Source organism: Neodiprion lecontei, chromosome 5 (assembly GCF_021901455.1).
Source record: "Neodiprion lecontei isolate iyNeoLeco1 chromosome 5, iyNeoLeco1.1, whole genome shotgun sequence".
In the NCBI taxonomy this organism is placed as follows: Eukaryota; Metazoa; Arthropoda; class Insecta; order Hymenoptera; family Diprionidae; genus Neodiprion; species Neodiprion lecontei.
Window position 1 is genome coordinate 8,010,358 of NC_060264.1, and position 19,408 is coordinate 8,029,765.

The 19,408-nt window shown below is 35.6% G+C and overlaps 4 protein-coding genes across 5 annotated transcripts; 2 read left to right on the plus strand and 2 right to left on the minus strand.

Moving 5' to 3' along the window:
* Positions 1 to 39: 39 nt before the first annotated feature.
* On the minus strand, positions 40 to 2,278 carry LOC107222094 (BAG family molecular chaperone regulator 2). The gene is made up of 3 exons (XM_015661310.2): positions 1,876 to 2,278; positions 1,446 to 1,558; positions 40 to 837 (listed from the first exon to the last, which is right to left on the minus strand). Exons 1-3 carry the CDS (start codon positions 2,039 to 2,041, stop codon positions 613 to 615), a joined length of 504 nt encoding a protein of 167 aa, XP_015516796.1. The 5' UTR covers positions 2,042 to 2,278; the 3' UTR covers positions 40 to 612.
* Positions 2,279 to 3,347: 1,069 nt separating this feature from the next.
* LOC107222093 (receptor expression-enhancing protein 5) lies at positions 3,348 to 7,295 on the plus strand. 2 transcript variants are annotated; one of them, XM_015661309.2, is made up of 4 exons: positions 3,348 to 3,656; positions 4,436 to 4,668; positions 5,423 to 5,558; positions 5,706 to 7,295. In XM_015661309.2, the coding sequence occupies exons 1-4, from the start codon at positions 3,530 to 3,532 to the stop codon at positions 5,750 to 5,752; spliced, it is 543 nt and encodes a 180-aa protein (XP_015516795.1). In that variant the 5' UTR covers positions 3,348 to 3,529; the 3' UTR covers positions 5,753 to 7,295. The 2 variants fall into 2 exon arrangements, with proteins under 2 accessions (XP_015516795.1, XP_046595602.1); XM_046739646.1 differs by lacking the exon at positions 3,348 to 3,656 and adding an exon at positions 3,758 to 4,275.
* On the minus strand, positions 6,983 to 10,517 carry LOC107222083 (armadillo repeat-containing protein gudu). The gene is made up of 9 exons (XM_015661297.2): positions 10,379 to 10,517; positions 9,901 to 10,207; positions 9,377 to 9,667; positions 9,017 to 9,265; positions 8,485 to 8,916; positions 7,987 to 8,391; positions 7,669 to 7,890; positions 7,474 to 7,589; positions 6,983 to 7,385 (listed from the first exon to the last, which is right to left on the minus strand). Exons 1-9 carry the CDS (start codon positions 10,423 to 10,425, stop codon positions 7,352 to 7,354), a joined length of 2,103 nt encoding a protein of 700 aa, XP_015516783.1. The 5' UTR covers positions 10,426 to 10,517; the 3' UTR covers positions 6,983 to 7,351.
* A 4,894-nt stretch (positions 10,518 to 15,411) lies between these two features.
* Positions 15,412 to 19,339, plus strand: LOC107222089. The gene is made up of 4 exons (XM_015661304.2): positions 15,412 to 15,675; positions 16,481 to 16,956; positions 17,227 to 18,019; positions 18,115 to 19,339. Exons 2-4 carry the CDS (start codon positions 16,485 to 16,487, stop codon positions 18,332 to 18,334), a joined length of 1,485 nt encoding a protein of 494 aa, XP_015516790.1. The 5' UTR covers positions 15,412 to 15,675; positions 16,481 to 16,484; the 3' UTR covers positions 18,335 to 19,339.
* Positions 19,340 to 19,408: the final 69 nt, after the last annotated feature.

Here is a 19,408-nt window from a genome sequence, read left to right on the forward strand (position 1 = left end):
ATAATTCCGTTTTCTCTGGAAGTCGCAATTTAAAAAAAAATCTTTTAATACGTGCGTTGCAGACGATTGTGCCTATTATTCAACAGATCAAAAGTATTACAAACTCTTTAATATGTTTTAATTTGTCGTGGTGTAATATCAAGTATTTGAATTAAATTAGGAATTATCATTGGGTAGTTTTTCTTTTTCACATTACATGTAATAAATAAGTACAGAAAACGGACTGACAGCAAACAGACCAAACTTTCGATTTAGATTAAATTTGATTTCTTCCTCTAATGTAGCTGAATGGTAATTCATATTTTCATGCTCTATACGTTAGCTATGTGTTATCAGAGTTGCTTTTTATCTACAATCGTAAATATGAAATTCGAACTTTTCTCTTCATTGTCGTTTAGCTTGTTCTCTAGGAAATTGAGGAACACCTGCAATCTGGTTGATCAATTATGAGGAAATGATATCTGCAATGTTTCATTGAAAATGTTGCTTCTTTGCTATGGAACTCTAATAATATACTATGTTAAAGACCATGATGGTATATAATATGATTGCTCGAAAGTCAAAGTAAAGAGAAATCTTCTCAATAAGCTCTTAAACGTATATTCGTTAAAATTATATTGTATGCATCTTACTAATGTAATCTAGCAGCCCCTGCAGTCTTTTTTTGATACGCTTTTGATCATCTAAAGTACAACCTAAAATGGCAGACTCGAAAACTTGTTCTGAATATTCCGGACCATGGGAAGTACAAGCACTCATGAACCTCCTACATCGCTCTCGTGTAGCCTGGGGATCTTCTTGCAATTGGATGACCAAGCTGTCGATCAAATCATTTACCTGTAACAAAACATACGACGTCAGATCGGATCAGATATACTACGGACTAAAAAATTGTGACGAATAGTTTTCACTGGTTAATTATCAATTATAAATAATTCGATGTAGAATATCCGAATAAATCATTTTAAATTTCACTAAATATGTTAGCTATATCGAATATTCATCACCAGCAATTCATGCTACAGCAAATGCCTTAACAACGGTTTTGAAATCGTACGTCTCTCAAGATATGAAAAATCCTATTCTAGTATTATAAACTATTACCACATATTAAATTTTCTACCACCCTAGTAATATAATCAATTATTGACATATAAGCAGGCAGTGTTGGTCTTGATGCAAGCCATCAAAAAGTGACGATTACGTTAGCTGGCCACCCAGTGGTCAACCACTATCAAGCCAGTGGTCTGTTACATCTATTTTATTATGGAAATTAATTACCTACTCACTAATTAAAAAAGTAATTGTGTTACAAAAATATAAATATAAACAAATAAAATAACTGCGTAATTACGTGGAAAAACATAGATAAAATAGGATGTTTAATGGTTACGTATAATGATTTTCATTCAGCAAAACATCAATCATAAAAAAGTCTTTCCTACCTTGTGCAGAGATTCTTCTTGATCTGTATTTCGCTGAGTTTCAATGAGGATTTCAACTGTCGAGGTCCGCACCCACAACCTCTCCACCGATCTCATGATTTCTTCTCTCTCCTCTACTCGGTTATAGAATAAAAAAATAATTGATTAAAAGTGATTGTGGATAATGGTGTTAGATATGAAATAGAAAGAATCATAGCAATATTTCACAATTCACGGTGAAAACACAATTTTGTTTACAGGTTTGTCTTTTTCTATTACAGCAGTAGGAAATTTTGGAAAAATTCTTTACTACGTGTTGTTATCTCATTATTTCGTAGCAACGTGAACTCGGGGATTCCTGTTGTTTCCGTTAACCTCTAGAATTTTCTGTTCATAGTTGTTGTCAACGGATTTAAATGGATCGAACTTACCGAACTCGATCCAAACTTACCGGTCACTAATTCAAATACACTTTCGTTGTTTTGAAGCGCGTCCAACGTGCTTAATAAGTTCTCTTTCTTTTCCTCAAGCTCCCACGCTTCTCTTCTCAACTCCTCAACACGAGCCTCGACCTGATCGAGGATACTGACTAACCTATCTCTCTGTTTGTTGTCCATGATTTCTGCAAACTGGCTATTATCTCCCACTCGTAATTACTTCGAGACGACACTTTTACCGTAATTCCAATTAACGTCTATTAAAACTTCCGAAAAAATAGTGTTTCACAATTTTACGACCCGGTGGAACAACACGTTACGAGTGATAATTCATTTCCTTTGGATCTGACAGCCTTCGTGGATCTGACAATCAATCGGTACTCAGCACCTATATGTATGTATAATTTTTCGATGGGAAACATCGCGAAAGTTCGGTACCAACTGCTGAGTGCGACACTGGTATGTGGCGCATTGGCGTATCGAGTAGAAAATGTCTTTCATTGGTCCGATCTAACGGAAGGCGGTACGTCGGCTGCTGTGCATGCTTATGCAGAAAATAAGAGGTGTTATTATTTATGTACGGTCAAAAATGCAGCCGACTGCAGCTGTGATTGTAAAAATTTTATGGATAATAAATGGAGAAACGGACGTGAATACACATGATATCAGTCAACGCATGATAGTTGCTGTTAGTATGTATATTACACATTGTATACAAATTATGCGAATATCCCGCCAAAATTGTTAAAATGACAGGCGCAGAGCTGGCGCATAAAATGGCACGCAATTGATACGAACAAAGTATATATACTTTGCTTCATATAAGTAGAATTATAAGTCTATGCTTTGCATGTAAACCTATTCGAAAATATTGAGAATTTAAGAATCGTGCCGGCTCAGCTGTGTACGAGATTTGCATTTACGTCAAACGACAACCAGCCGCATTCGCAAACTCCGCCGGTAATCTATTACGTAGTGCTATAACAAATCTGCACACTGAACGGCTGTATTGAGAATCGATAAATCAAATGTAGTCGGCATATTATAAATATATATGGTGTATATTTTCATTACATTGGTCCAGTTGTGTTATGTGATGTTGTATGGTGATTTCAGGCTGTTGTCAAGTTGCCGTTTACTATTGTCATTCTCCGGTATGTAGCCCTGCCGGTGGTAAGATCCAGCTACATCTAAGGCTAGCCCAAAAAAGACGAAGCGGCGGTAAAAGACCTTCGATGGTAATAAGCGGGTTGACACAAGTTTCCCCTTCCACTTTTTTATTTGAAAACCAATTGAAAACTACGTTGAAAACTTATGATATTTTATTACCACAGCGACAAAAATAAATGTTGAAAAGGAAATTGCTAGTAAGAGTGGTAGGACTGATTTTAATAACAGCAAACAATGAAAATTTATTTACTTTTATCTCTCAAGAGTGCGCTGCGAAAAAAATTGTATTACCAACAAACGTGGGGGAAAACTCAGAAGTTTTACTAATCTTTAGTTATTTCATCACCCAGCTCGATTCAGGTGGTAATGTGTCGCAATAGGTGTCGAATAAGATTCCTATACTAAAGCATTGAGTGGCATTGAGTATCAACCCGCTGACGGCGATTGACGCTTTGGTTTTTATATTGAAAGCAGGTGTACAGATTCCTGTAAACAAAAATGGCCAGAATAGCAGTGATAAAAGAATCGTTGGATAAAGCATTGCGAGATGAAAGCAAACCGTGGACAAATGTTTTCGCAATTGCTGAACAAAAGATCGGGATAGACCGGCTTTACATTTTTCTAGGTAAGTTAGGTTACCTATCACGCATTCTGTCATGAATTTTGCACTTTGAACACTTATTTTGCCCGTCATTCCTTTATGTAACAATCTTTCCATTTTCAGTTTTATTATCCTTCGGCCCCAATTTACTAACTCGGGTTTCGTTCTTACTTCGTGCAAACATCAATTGTTGATCAACCTTATTTAAGTTTTTATACACGCAGTAAACGTGGTCTTGATTTTTCTCCAGACAGCATTTCGATTCCAGATAAGTTAACGTTAACACAATCTTAACCGATTTGCAAAATGACCGCAAGTTGATTAAAGCACAAATTCCACGTATGTACATGACACACTCCTTGCCTTCATTTACTTCAAAATTATTTAATAGAAGCTGGCCATTCATCACGACTACTAAGCCAGATAAACTGTTATCATGAATTCACTAGCTTACCTCATTTGTCAAGATAAGTACTGTCAACAAAATTACAAGATTGGCTACATTTCCAACTTGTAATTTATCAGACTACATCCGCAATGGCAGGTGTGGCTCGTAAAGAAAGTGTTGAAAGTATGGATAGTGAACGGAATTTGTTTCATAATAATCTATCCGAAAAAGATTTCTTCACAGTAATTAAATATGGTAATTGCCTAACTACTTATTAACGAAATTACTTACCTTTAAAATCTCTAACCCGTTAATCCACATCGTTTCCTCGCTGTATTTATCACGAATAATAGTATGCAAATGTTAGAATTTGTTACTTCTAGTAGTAGAATTATTTTACCATTGGTTTTTTCAGCATCTGTGGGATTTCTCGCAGTTTATTTGGTAGTGGGGATAGGCCAGCAGTTGGTCTGCAATATTATCGGATTCTTGTACCCGGCTTATTGCTCCATGAAAGCTCTGGAAAGTCCCCAAAAAGATGACGATACAAAATGGCTAACTTACTGGGTTGTATTTGCAGTTTTCACCATCATCGAATTTTTTGCTGATTATATCGTATTTTGGCTTCCAATTTACTGGCTAATCAAGGTAAGCAGATCAAAATTTATTACACAGTTGTGCCTTCATGAAAAGAACATAAGCTTTGCTCAATACCAGTTTATAGATCCAGTTCTTTTCATTCTATTATTCAAGGATCAACTTTTTAGTTTTTGAGATTAATAAACATTGAAATTTCTTTGATAATTCATAATCGAGGTAACATATCAATCTTTATTCTTTTTTTCTTTGGTTTTTTCAAAAATACAAGAGTGCATATTTCGTGTGTTAGTACAACGAATGAATGATCTGTAAATTTTAACATCGTAGTCCAAAACCTACAAACTTTTAAAAACGAAAAAAAAATGTATTCACAAGCAATTACAAATAAGCATTTTATAAAACATCACTGGTTCATATGATATTCACACCGTATTCAGTTATTCCATCTGTTCCACCATATATCTTAACTCCTTATTGTGGTAGTGGCTAAACTGAAAATTATGATTTTCCAGTCCAAACCGTTTTACCCAAGTTGTACGCAGCATGTAATAAATACAAACACTGAAGCTGATAACTAGAGCCAGTAGTCGAATGATTTATTATTATAGAGTCAAACTCATGCGTCAAGGTTGTTTGAATGCTTCGTTTAGCTCCTACTTACAGCGTCAAAAAAAAATCATCATAAAGTGACAAGCCCTTGACTACTTATATTACCTTGACTGGAGCAAGAAATGCCTGGTTATCACTCAATATCAATATGCAAAGTGTATGTTATATAAGAAAAACGAATTTATTTTCACAGTGCCTTTTCTATGTTTGGCTTATGGTGCCAATCGAATATAATGGATCTTTAATCATTTACCGCCGAGTCATTCGTCCCAAATTCTTACAATACCAACCAAATCTCGATGCTATGATTTCCAACGCTCGCAATTCTGGTAATTATATAATATTTATAGATCGAATAGGACATTTTTTGTTTTTGTTTTTCCATGAATCACCTAAACTCGATGCAAAACAGTATATCTAGTCAGTATATGAAATTTTTCCTATATCACTTAGCCTAACATACGATATTATTTCAGCGGTGAAAATGGCAGCGGATGTTCTCACAAATGAGAAGAAAGATTAAATGAATACCCACTTTAGAAATTTCTATACTCACCGAAGAAATGATTCCTAAATTTATACTAGTTGATTAAATTCTTCTCTGTCCATTCCCGAGAATCAAGTTGGCTTTTAGGCTTAAAATCTCGCCAGGTTTATTTGTGTATTAATTTCTTACCAATCGTTCTAACTTAGAATATTTACCTACATCTTACGTCACACGTAAATTGGCAGGATTTCTTAGAATAGTAATTTCACTTTATAATTAGCTAAATTCTATTTGTGTATTTTGAAATTTGAAAATGACGACTCTTTTACTAATGTCTTTTCAAAGCATTCTGTGATTTAGGACTGTGTTTTCTGGCTTCGGTTAGCACTTGTGTATTACAAAATTATATGCGTGTCCTTTTTCGTAAAATCACACGATATTGAGTATGAGAGTCAAGTTAGTGTGACTAATAAGATGCCTAGCACGCTAAACATCTATACAATTTACGATATTTTTTCAAGTGCTGTGGTTGTAGCATTGTTATTGTATTAATCTGACAATATGATGTCTTCAGATATGAAATTGTTCGTTAATTAAACTTCTTTTTTGTTACAATGCCATTGAAATTGATTCATTTTAATCAGGTTGATATATTGATTACAAATATTGTACAGAATAATGCCTTTGGTTTTTATTGCATGTAATGTGTTTTTATTCCACTTAGTTTTGATAGTAATTTAAACCAATAATTCAGTTGACATTTCTTCAATTTAATTTTTATAGCCTTGAAATAAATTACTGGTTATTGTTGAACATATTTCCAGAGTATCCTTTGATGCTATGCCATAGTAGAAAATGATGATGCATCTTCAAAAAATAAGTTATTGAATAGCGATAGATTTGAAAAACTAAACTCTGCACTAAATAAACATTTTATCTACCTAGGCATGGTGAAATCACCGTATTATGATCCTCAGTATACCGTACAACATAACCATAGATCAGTTTCATCGCTATTCTAAAATATAAGTATTCAATGGCTTTTGATAAGAATCTCTTGGTATACTATATTAGGATTATAATAAAGTAGAATATACTAAGTGATGTTTGTATTAAAAAGATTTTACACTTTGGTTACGATTAGAAAAAATGAATCAGGATTGCAATTCTGCTTTTGCCTCAACACGTTCAAACTCTAGGAAAATTTTGTGTCGATAGAAGACAGTTCCTAGTAACTAACAAAGAAATTATTTTTTCACCTGCAGATTGTTCTTTGGAGATATGACCAAACCTGTACTAATTGGCGTAATTGAATCTCATGTTGAGCTCGTAACTTTATTGTTTACTTTTTGCGTTTTATTAGTGATAAAAATATTCGATGATTAAGGACACTGGTTTAACAATTTGTTGCAATTTTTTTCTATTAGGATGTTCAACTGATTATATTACATTTATATAAAATAGAATTATGCGGTGCCTCAAAAGACAATTTTCTTTACAACTTAATAATAAAGCTAATATGAATTGTCTGGAAAAAAAACGAATAAAGAACCATTTATTTTATATCCTAACTTCAAAAGCACTGTTAAGCGTTTCTTCCTAAAATATTATTTGAGTCCTGTATGCAATTTTCTGTTAATTCTGATAGTTTATATCATACAGCGAACTTCTGCAATTGATAAAGTTAATTAGTATCATTATCCCAATATTTGCAAAAGCTACAAGACATAAAACTGACACGGAAATTATCCACTCACATTTCCCCATAGTGGAACTTTTCTGCAGTCAATGCTAGCTTTCTAATATTTCGTATAGTTGTAGCCGCCGCCACTTGAACCTCTGGATCTTTAGATCCGACCATCCGCAAAACATGCTGCAATTTACAAAGAAGAAATCATCATCTCACAAATTATACTCAACCAAAAGAAATATTAGTCATATGCTACTCTTACCTTGACAACTCCACAAGTATGCATTGTGATGCAATTGAGCGGTTCTTTGCTAAAGTGGCAAAATGCAATTGTGACCCCCTTGAGAACTTCTGGACTTTTGCTAGTCATATAGTTTACCAATGGAGCTACGGCATTCAAGCGACCAAACTCATAGTTATTCTTCTCCCATTCACAACAGTATGCAATGGCCAGTGCCAAATTAGCTCTCAGACTTTCATTTTCCTGTGGTGGTGATTGCAGGTAATTACAAAATGCACATTTTTTTGAGAATTACATACTGAAAAATATTTGAAAATCAAGCTCCTCTGCATTGCTTACAGTGTCTACAAGATCAGCCAGCATCTTGACAACACCATGATCCGTTAATATGCCCAAATTTTCAGGATCTGTAGCAATTTGAGCAATAGTAGCACAAGCAGCACTTAAAACGTCCACATCCTCAGACTCCAATAGGCTAACCGTAAGCTCCAAACCGCCGACAAATGCTCTTACCATTTCAGGTGAGTCCTTGGCATATTTTATGCAAGGTACTAAAGCATAACATGAGTTCTTCTTGATGACATTGTTGGGATGCTTGAGTAGGGACCAGATCAAACGTACGCCGTCCAATGTGTGGTCAGGATCATTTATAATGTCCATGCATTGCTCGTCCTTGGCACATTCTTTGAGCACCAAAGGTATGTTCTTCAGTAACGGCTCGTACGTTGAGCTCAATAGCCGGATCTAGATAAGGAAAATAGAAATGCACATCGCCTCATTATTTGAAGATCAATTTACTGTTATATATGGTTGTTATTTTTTTTTAGGAATTTTTACCAATTTGGGGAGGCCCCCCGATGTCCTCAGTATATCTCTGTTCTCTGGATGCTTGCAACACTCGGATAGCGCACCGACAACACTTGTCAAAACATCTTCATCCTCATGTTCTTCCAGCAGCGGTACAAGTGATGCAACTAAATTGTTTTGATTGAATCTACTTATGTTCTCCGGGCTCATGGCGCATTTCCAAATGCCCCCTGTCACTGCAGCCAGCAGGCGCTTGTTACTCCTTACATCATCGCTTTGTGCCAACTTGCACAAAGGGTCTAATCCACCAGCCTCACGGACCATGTCACGAGTCAATTTATTATCAGCGCACTTGTGTATCGCCAATGCACAGTTTTCTTTCAATTTCACATTTTTATCTTCTATGTGACGAATAATGTCCGTTATTATGCCCATCTGTTCGAAGGCTATTCTGAATGCTTTCTAAAAAGAATTGAAAAATTATATGCTTATTATTTAAGCTAAATTTGATTCACAAGCATATTTTTAACTTGTTTGACTGATTTTTAAAACTGTAGCCTACCAAGTCGGCACACTGCTGTACAGCTCCCATCGTAGGAATAATCAATTGCGTATGGCAAGAGCGCAAGAAGCGAGCCATGTGAAAGACGACCCCTTGTCTTCGTAGATCTTCTTTGATCTTCGGACTACTACTCAAAGAATCGAGTGCCTTCGCACATCCGATTGCTACGGCGACAAGCTCGCACTCATCTTCTTTCAACTCCTCGAGAGGTCTTCGTAGCACAGAATCCGGCACATCCATAATGTCCAACTAAATAAACGATATTACGAACTACGAGTTTTTCTATGGCACAGTTACTTAAGGATAATTGAATTTTAGTAAATCTTGAATCTTTGCTATACTTTTTTATATTCAACTTACAATCAAAGGTATACCGTTACGGATCCGTATTTGTTTTCTAGCTTTCCTCATCATAGCAATATTTGCCATAGTTTCGGCAGCCATCACCTGCAAATCCCTTGCTGGATGCTTCAAGATGTTTATAAGAGGGGTGACGATGTCAAGATCAATTAAAGCCTTCCTCATATCCGAGCTAGTAGCTAGTTGTAACAGCACAGATAACGACCCAAGTTGACACTTTATATCACGAGTTTCCAGAAGGTTTACCAGAACTTCCAAACCCCCCATATCTTGTATGAGGTGCTGTATCACCTGAAATTTCCAGACGAGTCACTTTCAAGTTTGAGGTAAAGTAACCAGTCATATTTCGCAGTACTATGTGTAATAAATAATTCACTATTCGCTGTTATATAGTGATCAATTAAAATAAGAAGCACCGATTTTTACACACGGAGTCCTAATATTATTTATCCTCATCATAAAAATACGATACTATTGCTTCAATTTCGACCGATTTCTCATCTTTGCGATAGAAGTAACCGAACCATTGAGGTGAGTTCGTGGTCCTTTAGTAGGCAGAGGGAAACCATTGTGGCTGTTTGATTTCCGGCTTTCATGTACTTTATCAGCTTCTGAATGTGCCAAAACTCTGATGGCACACCGGACTTTAGGTCATCCTTTAAAAATCTCCCCTCGTTATCGCTTTCGGACTCTGGCTCATCGTCGGAGCTTTCCGCTTCAGCGTTTTCGTCAATGTAACGAATTCTGGGTCCAAATGGTTCGCCAGTCATTGCGGAGACGAGCGTCTTTCCTGGTGGAGTGTCTAACTCCAAAGGCAATTCCGGCTCTGGCCTGAAGGATAAATATCTAATAATACGCATGGTAAGGATGGACGGTTTTATATAAAACAATGAATAGTACGCGCGCACAGATTATCACGGTAAAACGTGCACAGCTACGTTTGTTGAGAAATCAAATTAAATCTTGGTGAATGTTACCGCTCTAATAAATTATAATATTTACTCGGTAGGAGCTGGTGGTTCCTCAATTGGCTTCTTCTTCTTTGGCATATTGGAAAAAAATGTTCTTCAAGAGTTATAAACTGTTCAAACACGTGTGCTAAAATTTAATCACCTCAATACTTGAGACTTAATATATACTTTTAAAATGGTTAAACGTCTAAAATGACAGGCTGTGCTTGCCGTTCGCGATTGAACAGTTGAATTCGTGACGTTTAATTGGTACGTTCGAAGTTTAACCGAGTCTATCTTTGAAATTATTGATCAAACGTGGAGAAAATATTATATAGACACAGCTATGCATGTAGGTCAAGAATTGTTGATACACGTTCCTTTCTGTTTCATATTAAGAAATTATTTGATCAAATGGGCTATGGAAAATTTTTTATTCAAGCAAATTCAACGCATAATTATATCTCTGTGTAATTGCCCTCGCTCTAACAATAAAGTGAATTCTTTTAAGTTTGCTGCAGCATCTGGAAACTTTTCACATATACATATACTTCGTACGATCGTCTTATTTTTAACCTTTTTATGAAACAACTTTCTTTTTTTTCTATAATGTGAAATAATAAATTTTTCTCAATTTTTCGACAATTGTAAGCCATTATTTTTAAACAAAAACGCACAACAAACAATCTTTTTCGTATCCAATTGCCAACCTACATAGCAATATTAGAGTATCAGGAAACGAAGTTTTCCGCTTTGTGGTTTTGGTGCCGATGACCTACGTTATCTACAATTTAGAGATGCTATAATTTATGAAATGAATCGTACGAGAATTCAGAAGAAACGCATTTTCATTCAATATCTGATACAGTTTTTAATCCCAAATATTAGGAGTCTGAAATTAATCCATATCCATACATTTTTTATCATTTTTGTTCTCTCTGTAACTCAATTCGTAAAGTCTGTGAGGTTGAAGCCTGATGTAGGTGCAGGTACTCTCTTAGGTCCACATATGCGCTGACCACCTGTTGGCGGATGTTGCAGCATGATGAACAAAGATTATACCGAAGCCTTAAGCCGTATTTGAATACTGGCAGACAAAGGTGGCACGTACAGATTATAATTATACATTGGACGCAGTGTGAAAACTTTATGCTCAAGACCATCCAGAGAAATTTTACGATTTATGAAACAGGTGCATCTCTGACCGGTTGCAGCATGGATTATAGATGGGGCATTTATTCGAACAGGTGGCGATACAGCGCATCCATTATATCCTGCACCGGGGTCACCTGCAAGTCTGTTTTTCTGACGTAGGAACCTCCCGACGGTATATTTATACAGTTAACGAGATGTTGTTATTTATTGACTTATTTGCTGCATGTGTAATGTAACCTGCGGAATTAAATTCTGGATATTCGACGTGAGTTCGAAGATTTTTGCTGTAGGTATATCGCTGCGGGTGGCCACAAAAAATAAAAAAATAATGGAGGTGTCCGGATTTTTCGAACAGAAGTATTATACATAAAAACACAAATGATATACGTCAGGAAATACCCAGGGAAAACCCCAGGGAAAATTCAATATATTATTTCTACAACAACCTATATACAATAATACAGGGTGTGAAAATATATTCTGAACAAAACTACCTAAATGCTTGAGGCGTTGAACATAAAAACATTCGCAATAGGTTTTAAAAGAGAAAAATGAATTAAATGTTAACGCGACGGAGATACTTTTCGTAAATCCAATAACGGGTGTGCAATATTTAATTTATAAAAATTGAATGAAATGATTTCTTTTCTCAAAGCAAGAGGTAATACAACGTCAACATAACGCCTGCACAGCGTCGTTTAAAATAATTAAAAACTTCACCGTCTCAAAACAGTCATGTCCCAGGAACCGCGAAATGGAATTTTTGGAAATACTGGATTGTACGAATTTGCATATGTCGTGATTACAATTTTATTCAATTTAAAAATAGTTGTTAGTGTATATCTATAAAATGTGAACGATACGCATTCCGTGTTGCTATAAATTGTAACCGTACTGCTTCGTCAGAATCGGCTTATAATTGCAAGCATAACGTTTTATTGAAGTATATAAAACTAAAAATTATTACTCAATACATTATAAGTATGTATGCGAATGAACGCCAGCCAAAACTGTAACTTTCTTTGCAATTCTTCAACACAATATGCTGCATTTGTAGATATATATAGTGTAGGTATACCGAACGAACCACAAAACGTATAAAATAGGATACCTCATCCAATTAGTGTGAAAATTAAAACTGACATAATTACGAAGACGAACGTCACATACAAAACGACTGATCGTTAGTACGATATACAATATATAACGTATGTATTTGTATACGCATATCTCTAGGCGGATATAGGTATCGTTTACATGCTGGAGAATGTCCAGGCTATAGGTAGGTAACATACCGATATAAAAAGTTGAAAATACTTTTCAGGCCCATACGTTCAAGGATAATTATGATTGAATACTATAACTATTAATAGGTAATGGGGGAATGTGATCATCTTTTACAATTGTGAGTACCCTACTGAAAATGTTTACGTGACAAATCATAAGATGTATTGAAAGAATTTAACGTGTGATTTATTACATGATTTATTTTGTAAATTTGATAAAATATGTAAGAAATCATTATTACATTATATTACGAAAGCACAAATCATTACACATACTGAATACAAATTCACATAGTTCACTACATAGTTTTTTTATATGATTTTTTATCTGGTATGTCTGATGATTCGTGCTTTTGTGATTTATTATGTGATTTCTTATACGTTTTATGGAATCTACTATATGAATCGTGTAACATATTACACGCTGAGTTCTTTGAAAACATTATATTGATTTGACATATGAATATCTTCATTAGGGTAGTGAATATGTTCTCAAATTCTGTAATACCTTTATCCCGACCTATCCGTATTATACATTTATACATTACAATATGGTATGTATAATAGAATAAAAATTTATTATATCATGTCGTACAATATTTTAGAAGAAATCGCGTAAGGCATCCTTCGAATCTGAGAATTTGTAACAATAGTATAAAATAACTGACATACATTCTGTTCTGCTGTTCTATTTTTTCAACTAAGCGGAAACTTCGAAAACAGACCCATAAATATTGCTTACGACAAACTGTTCGTTCCTAATTACGAAGTGTATAGGTCTTATTTGCCGTCCCGTTTCTTTCAAAACTCTAGGTGTTATGAAATTTTTCACCTATTTTCGACATCTTTGCAGCTATTATAATTATCAACTCCCCGCATACGCGGCCGAGTGATCAATTCCCACGGGCATAAGTATATCGTCCGTCGTATTTTTTTACTCCGTGTAATTATACGCATTCCGACCGAATCGATTAATCATTTTAACAATAGATTATTATAATTGAACGTAATTTAATTTGAAACAACTTATATAAATCAGTTATTATACCCATGTCCCCAGCGTGGCATTATAATTTCACCGAATTATACATTGTTATTGTAACAGCTGCAGTAGCAAGAAACGTATTAGGTACATCTAAATATTTCATCAAATATATATATATATATATATATATATATATATATTAGAATAGAAAATATATCTAACGTCGTTTCTCGTTCGTGATTATTTAAGGCCATGAGCAGACCGCCTTGATTTGCTCGAGGTACATACATACTTAATTCTGCTCAGCCCTGAAAATAATGCAGAATAGTATTATCGCGTTACTGCTCGAACATTACACGTTATACATATGCGGTTGAAGCTACGCGTATGCGCGTCTAATACGAATTAATACCTGAAATAAGAATACAAAAATGGCAATGATGAATTGCCACATTTTTGCTTCGCTTGCACAATTACTTACAGCGTGTATAACGATCTGATCGCGTGCCTCTGCGATAAATAATATTATACATGTATGCTCGTGACAATTGTTCCGCACGTGTATAATATTCTAGGTATAATCTTGTACTCGCGTACACGTAGGTACTTTTATACGTATATAATAGAAATGGGCCAAGGTATTCAGCCTAATTTCTAAAACCTAACGTCTTGAAGCAATGTTATATATTCTTGTACTTTCATCTCTTACACGCATACAGTTATAACCGTGTAATTCGATGTGTACGATGTACACAAAAATGGACCCCACGAAAATTAATCGTAAACTGCAGGTTAATAAAAAACTTACGTATCAAGTTGAAAAGTTTATTTACCATCTGCAGTGTGCGTTACGCTCATATTAATAGTCTTCGACTTTTATTTAACGTTTTCATTTCTTTTTTTTTAAAGTTAAATATAATCCAGGCCCGTATAACTGGCAACAATGAATTAGTATCGCAATTTGCGATTCACCGCAATTATAATACTCAACGCGATCGCCGATCGAATATTTATATATCCATTCAATTGTATTTCAAATATAGCCGGTCAAATATATCACCATTCGGTCTGAATTCTTTAGATAAATATTTAGAACTACCGATTCCATCCGTTTATTACGGTATCTCCGATCTGATTTACTAAAGTGAACCATTATAGCCGCTGTTGCTATAGTTTCCAGGTATAACGTCTGCGTATTATTTTTCCAATATAATAATATTTACAACCGCAGTGGAATAACACACGTATACCTATATAAGATATACAAATTAGAATTCGAATGTATATTGATGAACGGTATTTTATTACACTTACGTATACAATTTATGCAGTACATACCTACATGCGTGCATAAATACGAGTCAGAATTACTAGAAAAATAAATCGCATGACTGTCGAAAAGTATATACGATATATATCTATTGTATAGGTATAATAATTGCGTTGACGGAATGCGAATAATCAAGGGGTTTTTGACACCTGGGTGACCTGGGAAGACAATAACTGCAACCCTTGGGTGGGGTTCGCATATCGATTCCAGCATGATTCCAAAAGCAAGGGGGCTGGGAGGGGAGACGGTGCGTCACGAACACACCGCCCGGTGTTATCCCCGGTTGAAGGCACTGGAAAAGGTTCGAAGCGGTGGAAACGATCCGGCAGTCAGACGCCGCTGCACTCCGTTGTCTCAAGTCTCGAGGCAGCTATCGTAGCTGACGGCTGGCGTTGCATCGCTGCCTGCGGACATTCGTTGACTATATAATTAATTATACGCTAACGAGCTTAAAGTTCAGTAACTCAAGGCGCAGCTTCGGCTTCGCGGAGCGCGGGGCGTAAGCGTTATCGATAATATAATTACCGTGTTGTGTTGTGCTGTGACCGGTGTTTGACGTTTTCCGGGGCAGAAACGTTCGTTTTTCAAACACGGTGAGTTGTTTATTTTACATATCTGTGGTATATACATTGTTGTAATAATTTACCGAAATAATTAATAGGGTGGAAATTTATACGCTTCGACAAGTCATGTAGCGTAACACTGCCGAATATATCATTCTTTTATTTGGATAGATATGTAGTTTATTATCTCTTTACATTTGTACACTTGTTTTCTATTGTTTTTGTTTTTCTTTTTTGGTAAAATTATACAGTTATACCTGTGTTTTTCACCTGCATCCTCGATCAACCGTATCTATTTACATCGTTCATTGATTACGTTTCAAACAATATACTCGCGGAATATCGTAACTGTTATACTGCATCAGATTTTAACTCGAGATGTAGGTATAGTACGGTTGTTTTTGGAGTAGCTGCAGGCTGATAACTCACACGCAGCACGCATATGACGTAGATTTTTAAATGGAAACGGTCAATTTTATTTACATTCTTTTCTCTGAGCCCGAATTTCGGATATTAACTTGTTACAGCCCGACAAAACCTCTTCGGTCTTGGAGATATTATTAAAAATCTAGTAATTTTGAAATCAAAGCCATTACCATAAGATACGACGAGATTGAACAACTGTAAATTAGCCACAAAGATATAAAATAGCAAACTACAGTAATCAAAATGAAATTTTCAGTAAATACTGGGTGATAAATGATGTTTATCAATAATCAGACCATTAAAAATTATGTCTTCTAGATTAATATAATATCAATGTGTCATCCAAAGTGTATCGAGATTGACAAATAGAAGCGACGTTTTTAATTTGTTTTCAATTTTTTGGAAACAGGAAAATGGCTGGCGAAGATGCAGAGATCTGTGGATTTCTGGATGCCAAACTACCTGGCAACAGAGGAATGACCCAAAGAGTAAGAAAACGTTCTCTAGCACCTTGGAAAGTCTGGAGACGTCATTGGTGTTCGGTGAGAAAATTGGGTCCGGGTCTTGGAATAGAAGTTAGATTAGACTGCGGTATAAGTAGCGGCGGAGCTACGGTACCCAAGGATCGTGATAACGCGATAAAAATACCGACAGATGCTATTATCTGTCGTACAGAATCCAGGTCCAAACAGTTTGCATTCGGTATTTTTCCTCCGAGCGAAAGAAAACCTCTTCTATATCTGTGTGGGAATTCTGAAACTGAAAGTCAACGCTGGATGGCAAATCTTAGGCAGGTACTTAAGCCCAGAAGACATCGTTTCATGGAAGGCATGTTCCATGTTTCAATGGTCGATAATGCACATTCAAGAGGTGCAGGTCTCACAGGTATTAGAAATTAAAATAAATTTTTAAACTTTACCTTCATCGCACATATACATTTTTTCTTGGCACATTATTCGGTATTTTCATGAATATGCCAATATTTTAGTACTCGGATATTGTAAAATACTTTGTTATTGTTACGCACAGTTGGTATTTTAACATCCTAATAGCTCATAGATTCGACTGTTAACAGCCTCACGGTTGAGTATTGTGTTTTAACTTTAATATTATCACAACAGCAGTGACTGCATTTTTGTGGTCTTGTGATTGCAGGGCTTCATGGCGATCTCGTAGCCAGTCGTTTGGGCGTTTTCGTCAAGGACGTCAATTCCGGAGAAATAAAAGAAAGCTTGGAATGGAAAGAGTTGAGTCAATTTCATCTTCCAGCCGCAGGTCGACCAGAAGATGTGAAACGAATTTGTGTGATTCACACATCCAAAGAGTTTCGTGGAGGCGTTGGCGAATTGCATTTGTTCTGCTTTGAAGCCGTAAGATTGCTCCAGGACTTTTTAACGCAGGGAAGAGGACCACGACACAAGCATCTAAATGAAAGGCCTTTAAGTCTTAGTGAAGGAGACTTAAGAATTTCCATTCACAATGATGGGGACTCTGGTACTTGTCCTGTATTGAAATCCAAAGTTGCATCCAGTTTGATAAGTGCTGGCTTGGGTTTGTTACTGTCGACAAGATCTGGTAGCGAGGCAAAGTTATTAGACGACATATCAGAGAACAAAATTTTGGGAAATGTATCCCGTTCAAAAATAAACATATGTACCCGAGCTGTCGACAATGTCTATCAACCAGAACCAGCCAGTATTCCAAACATTGGATCAAGTCTGGAAGAACTAGAAGAACCTTGCCCGAGAAGAGTTTCTAACATCTCAGTTGCTTCGGGTATCTATGAAGAGATTATGGATGAGATTGATCCATCGAGGACTATAAAAATGCCATTTAATTTGTACGAAGACCCGGAGGAACTACTTTTTGGGCCTTGTGGCCCCAGACAACCCCCTCCACCTTTACCTCCGAGACAACGCTGTGGATCTGGATCCACCCGCAATGGAAGGTTAGTGTCAACATTACTATTTAGGGTAATGCGAATCGAAACTCTGCTAGGAAGTTGAGCAGATCAAATTTCATATCAATTTCTTTACCATACAGCATAAGTGACGATGGTCTAGATTCGGAAGGTGGAACGAGATCAGCTACGCCTAGTACTCAAGAGGATACCACACCAACACCAACGCCAGAGGATAAAACAAATACTAACCATACACCAATTGATAATGCTGAGTATGTTCCGATGTCTCCACGCCTAAAAGATATCATGCAACAAGACCAAAATCCTGCTCAGGAAGATTTTTATATGATAATGCGCTGACGCTGCTGTTCAAATAAGTATCTTGATAAATATTACGGTAGGTAATATTGCAGGTAACAAATTAAATACACTAGCACTAATTCCGGATGACCCTTTACTTGAATGCGCGATAGATAAGTAAGCTCTTGACCTAATATAAATGGCTGATTTACATGTAAAGAGCAGCTCATATCATGATAGTAACTGTGAAGTGATAATTATAATAATATTAATATATTATTTGAAATAACAGAAGATCCTGTTATCTTTTCTACTTAAATATCAATCTACTTGTATATTATACAATCAGCTGCACAATATGACAATGCGTAATAAATTTTATTCTCGATCTAAGGATTTTGATACGCAGAATAAGCATTATACCGTGTTAATGTTGAATTTAATATTTTGTAGTCCTAACAACGACTTGTATTGCTACTAGATGTATTTATGGTAAGGCTCAATAGAACTCAGATCTCTTCTGATTAGCATATTCATGACGAATGTGGGTACGGCAAATTGATGAATTAATTGATGACGAAAATCAAATGCTAAACTCACATTATTGCGCCAGTCAACTAGCCTGCGGTACTGCGTAAGGAAAAAAAAGAAATTTATATCAAGAGCGTTCATGACGTTTCTAATTTAGCATAGAAGATAAATTATACTCGGCTTTTGCTCAAAAACGTTTCTACAACTTTTTAAACTTTTTACAAAATTTATTTAGAAAATTTTGATACTCCAAATATTTATCCAATATCTGTACAAAATTACTGTGCTAAAGAGCAATGATAATAATAAATGGCAATTTTAATCGCTTTTATACAGTAAATTTACATGGCTAAATGATAGAGATGTATCTAAAACTTAATGTTCAAATTACTGCCTATTGCCTTTCGCTATGTGCCTCAATATGCATTGTATTAACTAAAGAAAAGCTTGTTAACGTTTGAATTATTGTTACTGAGTTTGTTGCAGTACGCAAAAGAATTTTGACTTCATTGAGTTCATAATCTAAAAACTTTCCCTAAATTTTTTAAAATAATTTATGATTTATACTCAAACTATGTTAATCTAAATTTGTTACAATGATTT